The sequence below is a fragment of the Papilio machaon genome, chromosome 4 (genome assembly GCF_912999745.1).
Source record: "Papilio machaon chromosome 4, ilPapMach1.1, whole genome shotgun sequence".
NCBI classification, from domain to species: Eukaryota; Metazoa; Arthropoda; class Insecta; order Lepidoptera; family Papilionidae; genus Papilio; species Papilio machaon.
The window spans coordinates 8,875,233-8,896,190 of record NC_059989.1 but is presented as its reverse complement, the minus strand read 5'-3'; the positions used below and the strand labels follow the sequence as shown (position 1 = coordinate 8,896,190).

General features: G+C 34.7%; 1 protein-coding gene and 1 long non-coding RNA gene across 2 annotated transcripts; both read right to left on the bottom strand.

The window, feature by feature from the left end:
* Window positions 1–1,968: 1,968 nt before the first annotated feature.
* Window positions 1,969–20,641, bottom strand: LOC106720655 (solute carrier family 2, facilitated glucose transporter member 3-like). The gene is made up of 12 exons (XM_045686873.1): window positions 20,561–20,641; window positions 20,296–20,452; window positions 8,540–8,686; window positions 6,001–6,161; window positions 5,338–5,462; window positions 4,832–4,972; window positions 4,609–4,746; window positions 4,219–4,427; window positions 3,814–4,026; window positions 2,529–2,631; window positions 2,234–2,402; window positions 1,969–2,111 (listed from the first exon to the last, which is right to left on the bottom strand). The coding sequence occupies exons 2-12, from the start codon at window positions 20,371–20,373 to the stop codon at window positions 2,003–2,005; spliced, it is 1,593 nt and encodes a 530-aa protein (XP_045542829.1). The 5' UTR covers window positions 20,374–20,452; window positions 20,561–20,641; the 3' UTR covers window positions 1,969–2,002.
* On the bottom strand, window positions 9,305–15,635 carry LOC106720656. The gene is made up of 3 exons (XR_001357467.2): window positions 15,522–15,635; window positions 10,619–10,719; window positions 9,305–9,504 (listed from the first exon to the last, which is right to left on the bottom strand). It is a non-coding gene; the product is annotated as an uncharacterized LOC106720656 (long non-coding RNA).
* Window positions 20,642–20,958: the final 317 nt, after the last annotated feature.

Genomic DNA, 20,958 nt, shown 5'->3' with positions numbered 1-20,958 from the left:
ATTTTTAATTATAACGCATTTTGAAATAAAACCTCGTTACAAGTTTTTATTTATCCCAGCTCATTATTCCTTTTCTTAAATTAATCTCACTAATCAACACCAAATTACATTATTATTACAACATCCACGGTACAGTCTAGTGGAAGACTTGTATAAAGTTGGCACTAAAATGTGCAAACGATTTATTCTAGTTATATGGAACCAAAGTTTGTGCGTTAATTTTATACTTATATCTAAAACCTATTTTAAATAGAAATTGTGATTTAAATTTTCAATAAATCTTTAAAACTATGAAGAATTTATAGTTATTTGCAAATTAACGAAATTTATCCGGGCATCACCGAACCGTAGAGTTTAAACGCGTTAATACGAGTAGACGCCGCTGAATATACCCGAAAAGCGCGGTGAAAGGAATGCCGCATAGATAACCTTTTAAAATCTAGATGTTAATTAACGAACGGTTACCTCAATCATACATTTAAAGATTTAACTAATATAGAAAAGGTCTAAAACACTCATGTACATTTGTCCGATGCCAATAATACCATTCCCACTCACCCTGATGTAAGGCCACCGATGGGCTCGAAACTAGTTGGTGTTGACACCGGACAAATATACGTAAATGTTTTAACCGTTTTCTATATTTATATATTTAAAGTTTAAATAATTTAATTTTTAAAGATTTCATTTTCATGAGCTGTGTTGCCATATATTTTCTTTTCTCCTATTTTCATATACTAATTAATTCCATTGAAATGCATATAGATAAAAAATTATCATCACTGGACATGAATAAAACCTTATTTGTTTTCATAATGTATGATTTTTTTTTTTCTTTCTATTACAAGGTGGCAAACGAGCAAGCGGCCACATGAATTCGCCGAAATTGCGAAGCGACCGCTGCCCATAGACATTCGAAATTACAGATGCATTGCCTACCCTCAATGGACGAAGAAGGAGATGCACAAAGATAATATTTAACCTTCCTATGCATCTCTTCCATCAAATCCACCTCCCCTTTCCATCCTTTCCTTATAAGAAAAGGTGGGAAGGGAAAAAGGACTAAAATAAGGCCTACCTCACCACACTCATCAGACGAAACCTGGAATTACTTCCACTTCACGTCTGTCTTCTGTGTGGACATATTGAATAAATCTATAATTTTAATAAAATTATAAATAAATATATTAAGATATCTACCTTTAAGACTACATAGATCAGGAATTCCCAAAGGGGTAGAAGACCTAAGTCAGAATTAATAATAATAATTGATCTTAAAAGTAGGCAATTTGGTAATGGGGGTCTGTGGTAACACTTCATTTTGGAAAAGGGGGTCACTTGTCCAAAATATTTTGGGGATCCCTGACATAGATTATTTATATAAATCTAGATGGATTTGCAATTCAATAGTGACAATTAGTTACTTTAATATATTTACCAATAGAATTATGCAACATCTAAAATATAATCAAATGCCTAATTAAATAATTTGGCAGTGCTTAAATATTATAAACCTTAAAAATATATATATATATAATATAAACATTAGAAACTAGCTTTTACACGCGACTCCGTCCGCGCGGAATAAAAAAAAAAAGAAAAGAAAACGGGGTAAAAATTATCCTATGTCCTATTCCTGGTTCTAAGCTACCTGCCCACCAATTTTCAGTCAAATCGATTCAGCCGTTCTTGAGTTATAAATGGTGTAACTAACACAACTTTCTTTTATATATATAGATATATAGATGTAACAACAAATTAATTTTAAAAATATACTAAAAATAGAAAAAAAACATCTATTTAAACCAAGTCATTTAAAAGTTAGAATATAATACAATAGTATTATTACTGTTTAAGAGTAATTTAACTTAAGTAGATGTCGCCACTAACAATAATATATATAACTGGCAGATTTTGGCCACCGCCAACTAAGGAGATAGTACATTTTGTAGTGTATTGTTTGTGGCATGGGTGTGGCATGAGGTGTCATTGCATGTAGAGCTCAAACTGCCCTCAAGTCGGTGCGGCGCAGAGGTCTAGATCGCAGACCTTGTGAGCAGCGCTCAGTCACCTGCGCCGGAGTGCTGCCGCGAGTCTCCGGGAAGTATTTCCTACAAACAAAAAAAACATTTATTTATGTCTGTCAATTCACCTATATTCAAAATCTGTTTTAATTTTTTAGAAAAATGTAATATAGGTGACATAAAAGCAAACAGACAAAAATTAACATTACCTGACAAATAGGAAGAGAGCACCAGTGATGATGGAGAAGATGAGGAAGGAGTAGGCTCCGATGAGACGACGCATGGTGGGGAAGCAGAGACCCACGAGGAAGTTGCCGCCCCAATTGGCCAACGAGCCCCACGCCATGGCCGCAGGACGAGGACCAACTTCGAACATTTCTGAAACAACACAATACGTGTTTATAAATAAAAAAAATAGCATAAAGACTAGGCAGAGATGTATTTTAATTTTCCTGTATCTACCCTTAATTTAATTACCCTCTTACTTTTGTATGTAATATGTACCTGAGGCAATAAAATAGGGGATGGGTCCAAGTCCAAAGCCGTAGACTAGAACATACAGTAGCACCGCGATCGTGCATACGTACGGCATCCATGACACTAATTCCTGTAACATAAAAATGAATAAAATATACATTAAAAAAAAACTTGAGAGTTGTCAAAGGACACCCGGATGGAACGAAGTTCCCTTCTATTAATTAGTGAAGGAACCAATGTTTATTCTATGAATAAAAAACTTAAGTCTTCACAAGAAGTACATTTTATTTCTATGAATTTTCGTTATATATTGTCACGTCGTTGCCATGGTGAAGTAGCGCTCATTCGTCGTTAACATACTTACTATAGCAAAAAGTGTCGTGACAACTTTTCGTAAGAATTTTTTCCGTCTAGCCCCCTTTCACAACGCGCGATAAGGAACTTCGTTCCAAAAATAATAAAATTACTTATTAATTTATGTAATAAAATAAAACATTGTAATATTTTTGATGAGAGCGTCATCTAGCGTCATTGAAACGTTAAATGTAAATAGGTAAAGCATTGACCTCTATAAATAGACTGGTTATAAGACATGGTATTTTATGCCTATTTCATTTTCTCCATTTTGGGGCTGATGGTAACGGTTTGTAGCGGTGGTGTGGATTCGAACTAATAATAAAACAGATAGAATTAACTGTCACGTAACATCAACAGGCAGGTTTAAATTGGAATGAAAACAAAGCCGTCATTTCTAAGCAATTATCCTATCCATCCACCTTGTAGGAGAGGATAGAGGAGAGAGTATGGTATGAGCGAGAGCATCGCAACCATGGCTGTAGTAAGCTATGGTGAGGATCGCAAGTACCAGGAGGACATGGGTGTCGAAGAGCCAACAGTCACATTCATGGAGGCGGCGAACGTGACGCGGATTATAGGGTTAAGCGTGAGGTGGACACAAGTATTAGGGATACATAGGTATCGAAGAGATTACAGTAAAGTTCATAGCTGCAGCAATTGTAGCGAGGTACTGCGGGATCAATGGTAGAATACAAGTACCAGGAGAACATGAATATCGAGGAGTTTACAGTTCATTGCGGCAACCAGGGTAGTCAGGTACCGCGGGAATGTTGGCAACCGTGGCTGCAGGAAGGGCGCCAGAGTACAAGTACCAGGAGAACATGAGTATCGAGGAGTTTACAGTTCATTGCGGCAACCAGGGTAGTCAGGTACCGCGGGGATGTTGGTAACCGTGGCTGTGGGAGAGGTCGCCAGAGTACAAGTACCAGGAGAAGATGAGTATCGAGGAGCTTACAATTGCATTCATTGCGGCGGCGAGGGTGGCAAGGAAGATGGTAGCGCAGAGCGCGGAGCCGAGCAGCAGCGGGCGGCGTCCCTTGCGCGGCAGCAGGTACAGCATCAGCGCTGCTGTGCACACGTTGATGAAGCCGCAGCCGATGGTGGCATACTGTGCACTCATAGCCGACAGACCAGCTTGCATGAAGATCGTCTGCGAGTAGTAGAACACCTGCAACAATACAATATCATAATTAGTAACTTAAATGTGTTAAAACCAACTTATATTCAGTTAGAGACCGTGGCAACACTGAATGTCTCGTTTTACTGTGACTTTTTTTATTTTAAATGACAAAATGACATCTGCTTTTAGTTCGCGCGTGCGTGCGTGCGTGCGTGCGTGCGTGCGTGCGTGCGTGCGTACCGCGTTGATGCCCGAGGTCTGCTGTCCAGCCTGCGTGCTGCAGACGAGCAGCAGCGGCAGACGCAGACGGGTGTCAGCGGCGAGTCGCGCCATGCTCCAGTCGCGGTCTCCGCTGCTGGCCGCAGTCTCGGCCGCGCGCCGCTCCTCGCGCATCACCTCCACGTCCTCGCTCAGGATACTCGATGACACACCTCGCAGCCTACTTAGCTCTGCAAATTTTAAAAAATAAAAAAATATTCAACGAAGAATTTCATCTAGAAACATTAATAATTATTAAAAATAATATTTTATAATATTTTTAGTAGCATTGAGTTCGTATTCCATATGTAGGTACTTCAACAAATACACTAAAGTCTAATAAGTATACAGCATATACAAAAAAAAACTTACGTTTCATTGCAGCAATTTCATTTTTCTTAACAATAAAAAGGTACTTTGGACTTTCAGGTAAAATATATAAAACAGGTAAACAAACAATGACTAGTACAGCAAAGACGGACAGTAAGTATGGCCAGTCTTCTACACCGCCTGCAACAATATACACAAAATTAAAAAAACTCAAGTTTCACCCGAACAATCAATTTCTTAAATGATTTTTTTATTTCACACTTACCTAACAAGAAATTCAGTCCCATAACTTGTCCGACAAGGACCCCCACGTTGACCCCCATGGGGCAGGCGACCCCCATAGCACCCGTCAAACTCGGCGGCGACAACTCCGTTAAGTACATCGGCACTATACTTGTCGTCAGACCTACATACATAGAAATATAAGAAATATTATTTAAGTAAATTTATTAAAACATAATTAACTGTGACCCCCTATGATACTCAGCTGACTTATAACTCGTCAAATTCCTTTTACTCGTTTAGACTCTGGTTGTACTAGAACTTACAAAGCTGCATTAAAAGACTTGATAGTCTTTCTTTTGTTATGCGAAATTTCCAAAGTAGAAGTATTAACTAACAGAAGTCAATTGGAAGTCCGCGTTGTATCAAATTTAAGACCTCTTTCTAACCTTCTCTTTTAGGAATGGAAGAGTAATTGACCGTTTGCTAGTTTGCCATCTTTTACGGTTCCCCAGGACCCCCATAAAATGTATGTAAAAGGCAGTATACCTCCAGCCAGACCGACGAGCAGCCTGCCAAGGACGAGCATCTCCACAGAGTTAGCAGAACGGCACAATAGGAACAGCACCGCACCCGCCAGGAACAGTCCACTCGTCGCGATTGAAGCTTTCTTTCTACAAACACAAAACACGGATTTTTGATAGCAGTACACATAGTAATGTTTTACCCCTAATTAAAAAATGAGGAATACGATCTTAAGACCCCTTTTCCACTAAATGATTATTACAATGTGTTTTTTTTTTGTAAGAAAGGGGCAAACGAGCGGCCGTAATACCGAAGTGTTCAACTATACCCATGGACATCCGCAACACCTGAGGAACTGCAGATACGATGTCGGCCTTTAAGAAAATGGTATGCTCGCTTCTTGAGGTCCCTAAGTCGTATTGGTTTGGAAATACCGCCGAGGAGATACGGTTCTACAACGCGGCTGTGCGTGGCAGGAAATTGCGCGTACAATGTGTACAATTTCACGATGTTTGATGTAGTTTGGTTATAATACCCTGCTATATACCAAAGCAACGAATTCAATGTACGAGCGAACAATTTTAGATAGTTTTAAATATTCGTTCTAATTAATTATTACCATTTAGAAATTTAGAATTACCAAAGTTATTAATCAAATGTTTGTACATAAGATATCGTAAGTATCACCTGCCGAGTTTATCTGCAAGTACGGAACCGAGTATGGATCCGGTGCATCCTCCGACAATGAAAATGGACACCACGGAGGACCAGAGGATGTTCAACCAGGCCTCGTCCAGAGGCAGATTGTAGCGACTTATGAAGCTCTCATTGCAAAACGTCTTCAGAATCTAGAAAAGATAACATCTTCAACACCCTGCTCTATCTCCACCTTATGTCGTATTGCCACATCATGTCTTCCAAAGCAATGGTTATTGGAACGAAGTTCCTAATCGCGCGTTGTGAAAGGGGGCTAGACGGAAAAAATTCTTACAAAAAGTTGTCACGACACTTTTTGCTATAGACGAATGAGCGCTACTTCACCATGGTAACGACGTGACAGAATATAACGAAAATTCATAGAAATAAAATGTACTTCTTGTGAAGACTTAAGTTTTTTATTCATAGAATAAACATTGGTTCCTTCACTAATTAATTGAAACTTCTGGAACTTCGTTCCATCCGGGTGTCGCTTTTGTTTCAATAAAAGATAGAACTATTATAGTCCAGTCATTTTAGTAAGTTCACCTCGGAATTCGAGATACCCAGCTGTAAGTCTGTAAATACTTGTATATTGACACCCTAAAAGTTGTCTCAAAACCTACATATGGTAGGGTGTAAGCAACTATTAAATTTCATGGTCAAAGGTCACAAAAATCGGTTTCTCGCGCTTTTTTTGAAAATATCTCATTTCCTATGGGTTTTTTGCTATTTGTATTTCTTTTCAATATTGTAGAATACAAAATTCTCTACAAATTTTATTTAAAAAAATTTTTTATACGGTGAACCGTTTTATAGATAGAGGGCGGAGAGCGCGCGGTCACAGCATCACTTCAGCCTCAGGTCGAAAACGCGCCATACAGTTGATAAACTATCGCTAAATGAATGATTGTAAATATTTGTCAATTTTTTATTAACTATTATATTATACTTTATCATTTATTTCCTAACTTATCCACTTTTTATTCAGTATTAATTTATTTAACAACACTTACCTGCCCATGTAATTGCAGAATTGTTAAAGAAAATATAGGAATTATATTTGAATTTTAACCTGATTAATATTAATAACTTCTTACATGATGAAAAAAACAAATAAATCATTAATTAATCTTTTTATTAAAAAATATCATTGAATACATTAATTTTTATTGAAAGTAAAAAATGGAATAAAGGGTACAAAAACTACAATTTATAATTTTAATCATCTTCTTCCTCTTCATCGTCGTCTTCTGGCTGCTGGTAAATTTCAAACTAGTCTTCATTATCGTCTTCAACGACATTTGTCTCAAGTTCTTCCATGATTTCTGGGTCAAAGGTTCCATCTTCGGTAATGTCGCTCTGATATCGTAGAGCATTGAGACAAGCTTGCCCGTTACATTGGCCACAAGTTAAAGAGCATTGCAAGCCCGCTTTCCTGCATCCGCATCGCGTACCACAACCACTCTTGCAGTTGCAGAAAATTGTATTTAGCAAATCTTCTGGAGCAGGTGGTAAAATTGTCATGATAGGCTCCAGAAAATCGTTTCGCATTGCCCAACCCCATACCTGGGGTTCCAAATCATGTCCTAACCAAGTTTGAACTTAATAATATACACGGTTGAAATGTTGATGAGCAGCTGCACTTGTTGGTGGAATATTTGAAAGCTGCACAGGTTTATTAAGTTTTGTAGACTTGACGTAATGCATGTAACGAAGATGATCGAGACTTTTCACAGATTTCGGAGCATTATAGACTGCCAATAAGGTTCGAGTTCCACTCTCTAATAATTTCTGGGCCGAACAATTTTCTTCCTCAAATGCTGCAGCTAGTTCATCCAAATTTGTCATTAATTAATTAATTTGACAAATATTTATAACAATTGATTTATTGATAGTTCATAAACTATATGGCGCGTTTTCGACCTGAGGCTGAAGTGATGCTGTGACCGCGCGCTCTCCGCCCTCTATCTATAAAACGGTTCACCGTATAAAAATTTTTTTTAAATAAAATTTGTAGAGAATTTTGTATTCTACAATATTGAAAAGAAATACAAATAGCAAAAAACCCATAGGAAATGAGATATTTTCAAAAAAAGCGCGAGAAACCGATTTTTGTGACCTTCGACCTTGAAATTTAATAGTTGCTTACACCCTACCATATGTAGGTTTTGAGACAAGTTTTAGGGTGTCAATATACAAGTATTTACAGACTTACAGCTGAGTATCTCGAATTCCGAGATTCTTACCTAATTTAAGCTTAAATGACTGGACTATTAGTAAACTATTGTCAAATCAGTTGACATCTCGTAACATCCATAGTAAAGGCCGCCTTACTTTTGATTGACATTTTTAATCCTTACAGTAAGAATCAGGGCAAGTTTAGGAATATGTGTGAAACTAGCAATATTTACAGTCCCTGATAGGAGTTGTTTCAGCCATGTCTGACTATTACCAGCATCAAAATTCTTGTAGTATTCTAATCGAAGCAATTGCTTCTTACAGAAATGGTATATGTATAAATGTTTACCTCTGCAGGTGTGTTGACGACACCGATATTGTATCCGACGGGCAAAGACAGGCCAATGGTGGTGACCACGCCCGCCAGCACCAAGAAGAACGACCATCCTGCTTTGTACTCGTGCGACTGCGTCAATTGCTGATGCTCATTAGCTATCTGTGAAAAGGAAAACAAAGATTGTTTATGGGACTTTCATAGCAGAGGAAATATGGGATAAAATGTATTTAATAATTTAGTTACTAATCCTATGACGTCGGAAGCAGAACCAACTTTTCAAGAAAACATATTCTTTCCCTTTATTAACCTGAAATATTTGCAAGTTCGCCAGTTTTTGAGGTTAATGAGTATCGGGTCAACCCTATTTTTTTAACATAAGACCATATCTTGCCTTATATGCCAGAGATGGTGAACCAGTGGCAAAATATGTGTGGCATGTCATTTATGACATATTTTTGGCACATCACTGATCACGAAATTCATTATGCACTACGAAAAAAGTATGAAGTAGATATACCTATATAATGAGGAGCGAACGCGCGTGATCCTTCCGCTACGGAATGTTCCCAATAAAGATAAAGTCAAAATTGTTTGATGTCATGTCTATGACGTGATTTAACATTTCTTTACAAAAATGGCACATTGACACATAAAGGTTCGGTACCCCTGCAGTATGGGATTTAATTAAGAGGTGAAATTCAAAATGCTTTCATGGTTAGTTTTATTTTAATTTTAAAAGCCAAACACAGTGCACATAAAATACAATATTTCTTCTTAAATCCAAAAGTCATACTTCTATCACATATATAATTAATATCACCACTTCATTGAACAAAAGGTACAGGCGGCAGAAATAAAATCAACCAAGGATGGTAGCACTGAACAGAGAACAAACACGACCCAAAACCAGTCGCACATCCAGCCGTCTAGAATAATGTAGGTCAGAGCGATAGAGGCGAAGCCATGACAACCGATTGCTGTTACGATGGTTAAGGATTTCTATTGAATTTTGTTTTAAATTATAGAAATTAATCTTACTTAATATTATAAATGCGAATGTATAGATGGATGGATGGATGTTATTTTGAAGGTTCCTGATGAAATTTGGCACAGAACATAGTCTGGAGGAACACTTAGGCTACTTACTAAGTTTTTTTTAAAAGCCGCGCGGACAGATTCGCGGTCGAGAGCTAGTTCCTAATTATTTATTTATTTACAAATCGACGTTATTGATGTTATACTCAGGTCTAAATGTTTTTGCGTAAAAAATTAAGTACCATTATACGAGTAACTGGGTGTGGCCAACCCTTGAAATTGAAGGATTTGGTGATACGTTTAGCCTATAAGAAGTGTAACATGGAAAAAGGGAAATGAGGTAAAATATAGGGAGTATAAGAACGAGAGAATATTGTGATTCACGACAATTTGTTCAGAATTACGAAAAATGCTCGTTGTTATCGTGTTAATTTTTTTTTAGACAATGAAATCATTAAACAGTCAATCAACTCTTACTAAAAAATCATAACTATTATAATGACTGAAAAATAAAAAGTTGAATCGTAGAACTGTTTAGTTAATTGCAAATTAATTATTAGTTATTGGTCTTAAAGTTATTATTAAACAACGAGATCCTAGAATCTGACCTTGTTTCGAATTCTACGTAAAAATTATTATAAAAACAATAATATCTACAATTTCAAACACTGAACTCTAAAGTTATCATTTTTAATAACTCAATTGCCAATGTGATAACAATAATTTTTATTACGCATTTTGTTACCGACCTCGTGGCTTCGTAATCTAATTAACAAATTTTTACAACGCGAGTCGGGGGTTCGATGCCTAGAAAAAATAACGATAAATCAAAAATCTACTACAAACACACGATTGTAGCTTGAAGGATACGTTTTCATTCATTCATTCTTACATATTCATTCATAATACTAGCCTAGACTCTATTCGATTTACTAATTTACTCAAATTTTACTCAAACGTGTAATTTTTGAAAAAAACTAATCTAAGTAGCGAAAGGACAAGATTATAATGACAATTATGATGATGATGATGAGAGGTATGTTAGCAAAAGGATACAAGTCAGTGAGACGGATGAAGAGAACATGGTTAGTCCCAGGATGAAGGTGACAAATTCCATCACTAGCAGAGCGAGTGACGCAGCCAGGCTACCCACCAACCTGCAATCACCTCACAACTTAGGTCTTATTCACACCAAATACAACAAGCCACCGATTGCGAACAAGCCCATTATGAGCTTCAGAACCAGGAGTACATAATTTCATGAGTGAAAGCTCAGCGACAACTTGCGTAATACTACAGCGTCAGTTAACTCTAGCAAAGACCGACTACATGACTAAAACATTTAGTCATTGAAAACTTTGAGCTAGAAAATAAAGCATGCATTGTGGCAACGTCCAAAAATGTGTGTTATTTTTTCGTATATTTTAGAAGAATTTGTTAAAAAAAATGGTGCAAATAAACAATAATCGTTTATTATGTGTAAATACTCTGTGTCAATAGATTATGAAAGATAATGTTATCACATCATAGCTACATCTATATCGAAGGGATAGTGGTAAGAGTAAAGGTGAATATACACTAGAGTATTTTCTCAAGCATTTCCATGTAATGTAACGTTTTAAAGGTGAATGTATATTCATTACAACATTTTCTCAAGCATTTATATGTAATGTAACGTTCTTACGAATGGTAAAATACAGGTAAAAGTACAGTTACCAAAGCACGTCTGCTTCGTGAGTGATACACTAGAACATATCATAGAGCGGTTCGTTTTTCTGTTACAAGTAAATGCTCTATTCTATACCCACCTTAAAGCGAAGGCAGATTAGATAGAAACATTTTATTGGATAATGATAAGATATAGAGATTATTTACATCTTAGATTGGAATTAAATTTGTCATATTCTAGTTCATTTTATCGATTTTATTAATCAACAGAAGATTTATCTCTGTGAGGCCTAGGAAACTTATTCCAAATATAATCTGCAATAAATCCCTTATAAATCCTATGAACGCTGTATATCTCTCGATTGTGGCTTCGTATCGCAATTCATAGAGATTAGAGTCGATAGAAGATTTCGACTACATCAAAAGACTAGGAAAATTTCATTTAAAACTAATAATGTTTGAAATTGTGTTAACAATGTTTACCCAGATAGCGACATCGTACGATCGAAACGAAAAAAACGGAACGACTGTAATAAAAAAAATGAGTTCGTCCGGACGTACGGCGTACGGGACATGTTTGACGTTTGGGTCATTCACCTTACTAGCACTATGAACCACGTGGAATCGATTCGCACATTTTGAATTTTAAATATAGCGGTATATTTAACTATATTTTTTATTTATGACTACTCAATGGTTTTAAAGAATACGATGACTGTGTTTTTATCACAGTAGTAAATGCGTATTACATTATTACGTTTGTTTCAATGTCAATCATGTAAATAACGCGTCTCATATTCAAGCGGAACGTAAATCTTTGGTTTACGATTCATAAACTAATCCAATCAAGTTTTTTAATATAAATAACTACAAATCTGACATAAACTAAGTCAATAGTACAAGACGCTGGTCATCATTCGACAGTTAATGTCACCTTAATTTGCCTGCTCAAGTATGATTAATACATCATTTCTGAGATCAAAATATTTTTTTTAAAACATGATGTTATCTCTGTTTTGTTAAGGAAAATGACGTTATGTTTCATGCATAGTTTTTGGTCTAAGAAACCCAAGGTTATCATGTATTTTTCAAGTAGTGGTGTCTAATTTCATTAAATCTTAAAAGCTAGCATTTATGGCGTTCTATGAAGAGCCAAAATAATTTTTGAAAAGTGAAATCGGACTTGGATTTAAATATCATGTAAATCTTTTATTTCATTACATTATCAGATCAGGCTGAAATGTAATCTCTCTGTACCTTTCCCTTATCTAATCTTATCTTACAGGGACGATATTAGATGCAGAAAGTGCATGTCGGAATGTGTATGTTCACGCATGAACATATGAGAGGAACTTTGGTGCATTTTATACAATTAATTAGTAGATAGTTAGTAGTTAGCAACCACAAATTGCACACATTACAGTAAGTACTTTAGACAGATATCAGCGCATTAAAGCAAAATAGCTGGCTATATGTTCGCCACCTTATAATATAAAAAAAATATTTGAAAAATTCTCAGGTCATCAAGATCCGTTGAGCCATACCGGATATACCTTCAAACAAACATCCAAATATTTGCATTTATATTATAAGTTAAAACAAATTTGCTATACACGCATCAAAAAACGATGTTTATTCCGACTATATATTTGTCCTTCAGCAAGATCCTGTCAAACATTCTGCGAGTCAATTTCCGATTACGAGCCAGAATCTTTAAGTATTAGTTTATCACACAAATATTTGAGAATTATGAACCTGGATAAAGTTAATACTTCGTCCTAACGATAAAATACAAACATTTATTACATAAGGAGTGTTATAAAATTATTATATACCTATAAACATGGCCAACTTCTTAGATAATTTACAAGGTTTATCGACATTTTTTTTATTACGCAGACGATAATTTTGTCGTATAATATATTGATAACCCCCCTCATCTTAATTACGATGTTTATACTTTAAACTATATCTAGTTTTTTTTCTAAAGTTTAACATATGTCCAAACATAGCTCAAATAGCTCCAAAGCTATGACAACTGTACGAAAATAACTTTCCTCCTTTCAGATAACTTTAACAAAAAAAGTTTTTTCCACGAGCCATGCACCCAGCATTCTAGTTTCGAAACTCATTTTTAATTTCAGCACAGTCAATAGGGAATATTTTTTTTAAATCGCTAGACGACTTAAAACTTTGACCGTTGAGTTGAAGCCGATTCTTGACGCTAGCGCTACTAAGAACTTTTAGTTTTACTCATAACCATTAATATGGAGTAGATTTTCTAAAAAACTTAGGTTTTCTGAAGACAAGCGTCATTGATATTCGTTAGTAAGCGAATTCGACTGTATTTTTTTTTATGTGTGTTACTGCGAATCTCCGCCCCTGGTGGTCCGATATTGATAAAAATTATTTTAATCGAAAGGAAGTGCTTGCAGATGGGTCCCATTTTTTTTTTATATAATGGATATCCAATCATTTTACATCAAGAAGGTCATTATTTTATCATTAAGAAAATTAAAAATATAATTGACACATAGGTCATGTGTCAATTATATTTTTAATTTTCTTTGATTACGAATTTTGATTTAGCACGGAAATAATTTTATTCATGTAAATAAAAAAATATTAAACATTTAAGTTCAACAGGTTAATATAAAAATGATAAGTGTAACAAAACAATAAGTAACTAACACTTTATTACCAAATTATATAGTAACGATTTTATTTTAATTAATGTCTAGTAATTTACATGTCCTGAAACCAGCAGTTTTCAAACAATGCCTGCTCTAAATACTTCTAACGAAATAAAGTGAATCACCTATAGTCTATAGTTCATTATTTTGTAATATAAAATGACACATTTTTTATCAATACACTATCTATTCCCTGCGACATCGTTCGTTCGGTATAGTGACGATGAAAAATAAAATAAAATCTATCCCATGTTGACGGCAATTGGCGACTGATATTTTTTAAGATAAACTTACCATTACAGACTCTATTCTATCTCTGTTCCAAATTTCATTTAAATCCATACACTAGTTTACGTTACTTTGAAATAATATTGAACTTACTTTTAATTAGTACTACATAAAGTACATACTTAAATATAATATAAATAGTAAAGCCCTTCGTACACAAGGCAATGAAAGCATCGAGGCTAATATTGGTTAGGTCGCGTTAATCGCGTTGAGCGCGCTCCGTACACAAAACGTTGAATTGTCGACGCTAGTTGGTTATTCCATTAGTACAGGCATAGCGACTTTAAATCAACATTATATGTTTGCTCCAGTGTCTTAAAAATCGCAAAAACTTCTCTCACAAAAATCTTGACAAACAGGTTGCGAACGACTGACTTTGGCGATGACAGATAAATGGCGGCGACTCGCTGTGCGTAAATCGCTTAGCTATTAAACTCGCCAGGTTTCGAAGATTTACATTCCCTTGTGTGCGAAAGGCTTAACTTGCGGTTCGTGATCGGCAACTGAGATTATAAATTGCTTGATAATAATAAACTATTTAATTTCTTGACAACACTAACTGTAATTGATCTGAATGAATATGAATGACTAGCGATATTTACCAAGGATTTCGAACTTTGGCAGAAAAATAACATATACTACATACATATATACTACTTTACAAGGAAACCCTGAGATTAGTGATTGAAGCAACGAGCAAAAACAGTAGTCATGAATTCGTTGTGACGAGAAATTTTCATCATATATTCATCGTAATTTAATTTATCGAATTTTGTGAAAGAAATTCAACATATATAATAAACCAAAAAGATTATTTCTAAAAAGCAATTATATTATTATATTACTAATATTATAAATGCGAATGTTTAGATGGATGGATGGATGTTTGTTTGAAGGTATCTCCGGAACGGCTCAACGAATCTGGATGAAATTAGGCACATACGTAGAACATAGTCTGGTTGAATACATAGGCTACTTATTACGTTTTTTTTAAAACTCCGCGCGAACGAAGTCGCGGGCGACAGCTAGTTTTTATATAAAAGTAAAAAAAAATATTTTTGTTTATGAATAACATAATATAAATATGTTTATTTGAATTTAAAAAATGTTTAATATTCACAACTAACTCATATTTAATTCGGTCTTTTACTTAAAAGACCACAATTCAGAAAATAGTGACAAAGTCAACAGGTGATGTTAGTGTAATATAGGTTATTTTGCATACTAATGTATTAGTTACTAATGTATGTTAAAATTTAACTTAATCCTCATACTTTTAGCATAAAATTGTAAATAATTAAATGTAAAACCTGTTTTTCTTTAGCGTCCATTTCAATATCCAAAGCTCACATGCGCTCTAACACAGTCAACAGAACAAACTAGGCAGAGACGCGCACGCGCAACGTCCGAGCGTACACTGACGCGCAAACTTGTGCCACTACATTATGTCAAAATCGAACTTGGCACTGATAATAGCCGCAAGTACACCATGTGTTTACATATTGAAGTTTTATCAATTCCGCAATTCAGTTTAGCTTTTTTTTTTAAAAAAATATTCAGCGGCAATGACAAAGTGTTAATTAATATGTATATCAACTTTAAGACATGGATGAACTTTTTTTCGTTTCCTCGATTAATTATAAAGAACTAAGATCGTTAAACTAAACAATACGGTCTCCTATAATTTGAGACTTTCACTTGATAGAATGAAAAGCTTTGTACCGATCTTTGTATCGTGATTTTAATTATTACGTAATTAATACTGCACATGATTCGAATTTAGGACTACAGGAGATTTACAATTATTTTTAATTCCGCGCGGACAAAGTCGCGGGCGACAGCTAGTATGGCATTAACACAAAGTAAATATAAACAACATAAAAATTATTTTATGTAAAATATATACTGTGAGTCGGACAATACTCTATACATATTGGCTAAAATTGGAGTTTCTGTATGTAATATCTGTCTGCCTGTATGTCTGTCTGCGAGGACGCGTTTGTTCCGGGTAATCTCCCGAACGGCTGGACCGATTTTGACGGGACTTTGAGAGGAAGGTAGCTAATGCAAAATTTCTTTTAATTCTGTTAAGTGGCGAATTTTAAATTCGCGCGCGACCGCTAGAGGATAATAAAATCAGTCACCTATATATCGACGCTGGAAAGCATAAACGCTGTAACCCTGTAAGGGTTGCTATAAGGGTTACAGCGTTTATGCTTTCCAGCGTCGATATGTAGTTTATATCAAAACTGAAGATACAAAAATATAAACTAATAGCCTATAGATGGAGTGTTTCATACAAGTTTGACGTGTAATCGAGGGTCGATTTTCAAAATGTCATTTTGTATTATATATCCATACAAAAACATTCCATAACAATGTTCATCGTAAACAACAATGGAACGTCTGTTTCATTGTGTACATATGTACGTTAAAACAATTATTTATATAGAAAGTGAACACAAGCAAACTTTTTTTAAAAACCGTTTCTGTTATTGACAAAATATATATAGACGATATATATATATATATATATATATAGTCAAATCAATTATTACACCTATGAATAATTAATTTAAATAAAAAATAAATAAATAAATAAAATTTGTAAGCTTAAAAACAAACTATTGTTACGAGAGTTTTTTTATGTTGTCGGGGGAAGTATTTCAAAGATGGGGGGAGGACGGAGTTATATGGTATTTGACCCACTAAAATCCCCTCTCGTGTTCGAATCATGATCATCTCCCTGTTCTTATCGCACACGTGTAGGGTCACCCTATATCATAACAATACAAACTTGCTTACACATACTTTGAACGGCTGAATATACAAATATCTGCAGAGAAAATCGCACTGCGGGTTTATTTCATAACTGCAAAAGTGAATTCGGATATAAACTTATATATTTTATCTCTATTTACATAATCTATATAAATAAAAGAAAGTCGTGTTAGTTACACTATTTATAACTCAAGAACGGCTGAATCGATTTGACTGAAAATTGGTGGGCAGGTAGCTTGGAACCAGGAAACGGACATAGTATAATTTTTACCCCGTTTTTTATTTTTTATTCCGCGCGGACGGAGTCGCGGGTAAAAGCTAATAGTAGAATAAAAATGGAATACGAGCAAAAAAACTGAAATATTGAACATTAAAAGGTAACTTATTGCAGTAATGCTTATTGTTTAAAAACGAATATCGAGTATTGATTGGAGGAAAAATTTGAAACGTGATTGTATTGCAAAATTGCAATACATCCATTATAATATATTTGTGATCTTAAAATGCCTTCTTGGATATGTGAAAATAAGTGATAAATATATATAGTATCACAGTTAAAGTCGAGAGTAGAGATCATTAATATGCCACATCTAACTCTGAATGGGAAGATGAAAAACTGAGTATTATAAAAAAAGTAATAATTATCATAAAATTAGATTAATTATTATTCTGTGTATAATTAATTTAAGGGTTTTCGATTAAAAATTTTCTATTACGAGATACGAAAACGAGGATTATAGATATCCACTTTTTTTTTTCATTGTAAAATTTGATACATCCTTTGTGACATAGACCTGGTAGGATTTAAAAATTATTTCTTAAGGCGTTGACCTAAATACAATTCATTTAGTAATAATCCGTTTGATGACGTGGAAAAATGATGATACGACCAAGAACATATATTGTGAAACAAAAGCAAGAGAAAAGTGTCGGGAAATCCATAACCTCTCCATTCATTTCTGATTTACAGGCTCTACCGATTTCATTCCATTTATTTATTTAAAAAAAACTATTGCAATTAAAGGAAAAATCTAAAAAAAAATAAGTATAACTTGCATCAACTTCAAAATTTACGTAAACTCTTCTAATACGTCACTTGCGACCCAACTTACCTTGAACTCAGATTCGTGTTACGACGTCTATAACACCATTCTATACAAAAATAGAAACATTACACAAAATAACTTTCAAATACGGATAATTATAAAAAAATAAATTTCCATACTTCGCTAGAGGCCGAAGACCCCATAAATAGGCTTGAGCCACACCCGAAAACCGAACACTGGTTCGAATTTAGAAGAAGAAAAATACTTTTAATTTCAACAACTATATCGATAATTGCACGTGTTCCCGAGACCAGTATCGGCCGAGCACCGAGGAATGTACCAACATTAGACTGATCACTACTACATCCCAACTCAATACCTCGTGTTTGCAAAACAAACGTCGACCGACGGCAATTTTAACCGGACGCTACTGGATTATTGGATATTAACATTGCTCAGGGATGGCAATTTGTCTTTCACATTTAAAATTATGTGTTTTTTGTGTGCATACCAAGAAAAAACACGAGAGCATTTCCTATTGAAAATGAGAGAACGCATATAGGCGCTGCGAAAGTTTTACCTAAAATTGAGTAATTACGCTTTTCTTTACTACAATTATCAGCCATCGAGATTTGGGTGGCTGAGGAGTTGTCAAGTCGGCGTTAACCCTAAAACGGCAATGTTATCAGAGTTATCAACCACTTTAAAACCATAAAACAATTTAATACCTCAATAAAATTGACGTATTTTATTGTGATAATAGTTACACCCACTGAAATTAACAGTGCACGTGCAATTCAACTATCTTAGATCTCAATTGATGGTACAGTACTGAGGGTAATGTATCAAAGCCTCTAATCCAAGATAATGAGAGTGCACACCGACGAACTTGCACACGATGAAACAACAAACACCTGGCCATATATCTTGCAGTAAATGGAAACTAATGCAGTAATTAAAGCTATGATTACATTATTGGTTTAAGCCACTCTTTATGTTTTAAAATGTGGAGCTTAACAACACAAGACTGAATAAAACAAGGCAAGCATTATAATGATGCTTTCTTTCAAATTAATGGCTGTAGAATCAACGTACTGAAGTTCGAAGTAATGAAGAAGAAACATGAAAAAAATATATCGTAAGCAGCCCTATTCATTCCGATATCCGACACACGTCTCGTATCGAACGAGAGCACACACGTTACTCACAATGAACTGATTAACCCAAACAGCTGTCCGTGGTTACATAGACATGATTCGGTTTTGTCCGGCTCGTACTGCATTATTGTTTCTATACCCTCACGTGACCTCACATCCCACCTGGCTTCCGTTACCTTTCGGTTAATCAAGTCGATTTTTTTTCCCTTCGCCTTGTAACCCCTAAAAATTTGACTTTTCATTGTACATAATTAAGCAAAAAATAGTTTTATTGAATTTTCTTCATTTTCTTAATACTTCTGACAATTTTAGGCCAATTAACAATTTCAACAATGTTTTTACGAGGATCTTGTTTAGGCTCAATAAACGTATTTTCGATCTTATTGATTTGGGAAGAGAAACGTGAATTATATCATTCAAAATGCGTGCGTCATCGTCGACTGGACTTGTCGCTTCATTGCGCGACATATAAATCCAAGCTATGTATACATGTGACACCGCACATATAGTATCAAATTGAGTCTCGCTTTAAATATGCCAGTATCAAAATCGAAGGGCGACACATTCCCCCTAAAGTACGATGAACAAGTTTATGTAATAGAACTCATAAATCATATAATATAAAAGCTTGCTTTTGCCTTGGGACTTTGTCCGCATGGAATAAAAAAAATAGTATTAAATATAACCTATGTTACTTAATTATATTTTACTTTATTTATATTTATTTCAGTATAATAAGATACAAGTTCATCGGTTACAGGATTATCAGTTCAAGATGTACAGAATTTTTTTTAAGACTACATTTAATGGTCCGACAATTGAAAGAATTGGGTTAGTTAATAACTTTGTTAAATGTAAAAATAAATTAATTCTTTATGGCAACAATGGAACCAATTTGTTGATATTTGGCTTAAGTTTTTCAAATTTATATTTCTGATACTATTAGGTAGAACGGCAGATATAACAAATTTTAATTGTATTAATTAATTAAAGTACAGACTAATGAGGTCAGAATTATAAATTAATCTTTTTTTTGTTCAACTTATAATATTACATAAATAATAAAGTGCGAAAGCCACGTCTTGTTATATTTTACTCACCGCCTGTGATATGTCTGGAAGTGAGTTTCGTGGAGTGGTGTCGGCATACAGTGTTGTACGCTCAGTTTGCTCTCCCATAACAGGGTTATCAGGACGCAGAAATGGCCAAGCAGGGTCAGAAAACGAGCTGGTATTATAGTTTCGGCCCCTCTCATGCCTAGGCAAATAATTAGACCATATAAAGCCATTAAACTTATGAACATCAAATATGAAAATTCAACGGTGAAGTAAATACATGACTGTATCACTTAATTTGCTGACTTACTTAGATTAAATTGAACAAAAATAATGTTCTTTGTTTTGTAGTTTTAAAATTCGGCAAGCGGTCACCGATGTCTGCTGTCACCATGACAACGGGAAATGTTGCTACTATAACAAAGTTTCTAAGCTACTCTTTTTTTAAATAAAAGAAAAACTAGCTTTGAGAATTTAAAAAACAGTGACTAAAGTTTTTAAAATTCTTTTCATCAAATAATCAAATAATGAAATATAAAATTATTTTGTACATCATCAGATCCAATTAAATCTATATTGTGATCTTCCAAAACTGCTTTCTATTAGAAGTGTATTTCAATCGGGTAAGATAATTTCAACGCCACGACAGTTCGAAAACCACATCTTTTGTCCATTTTATTTTCAAAAAAATGTTTTATCAGTTAACGC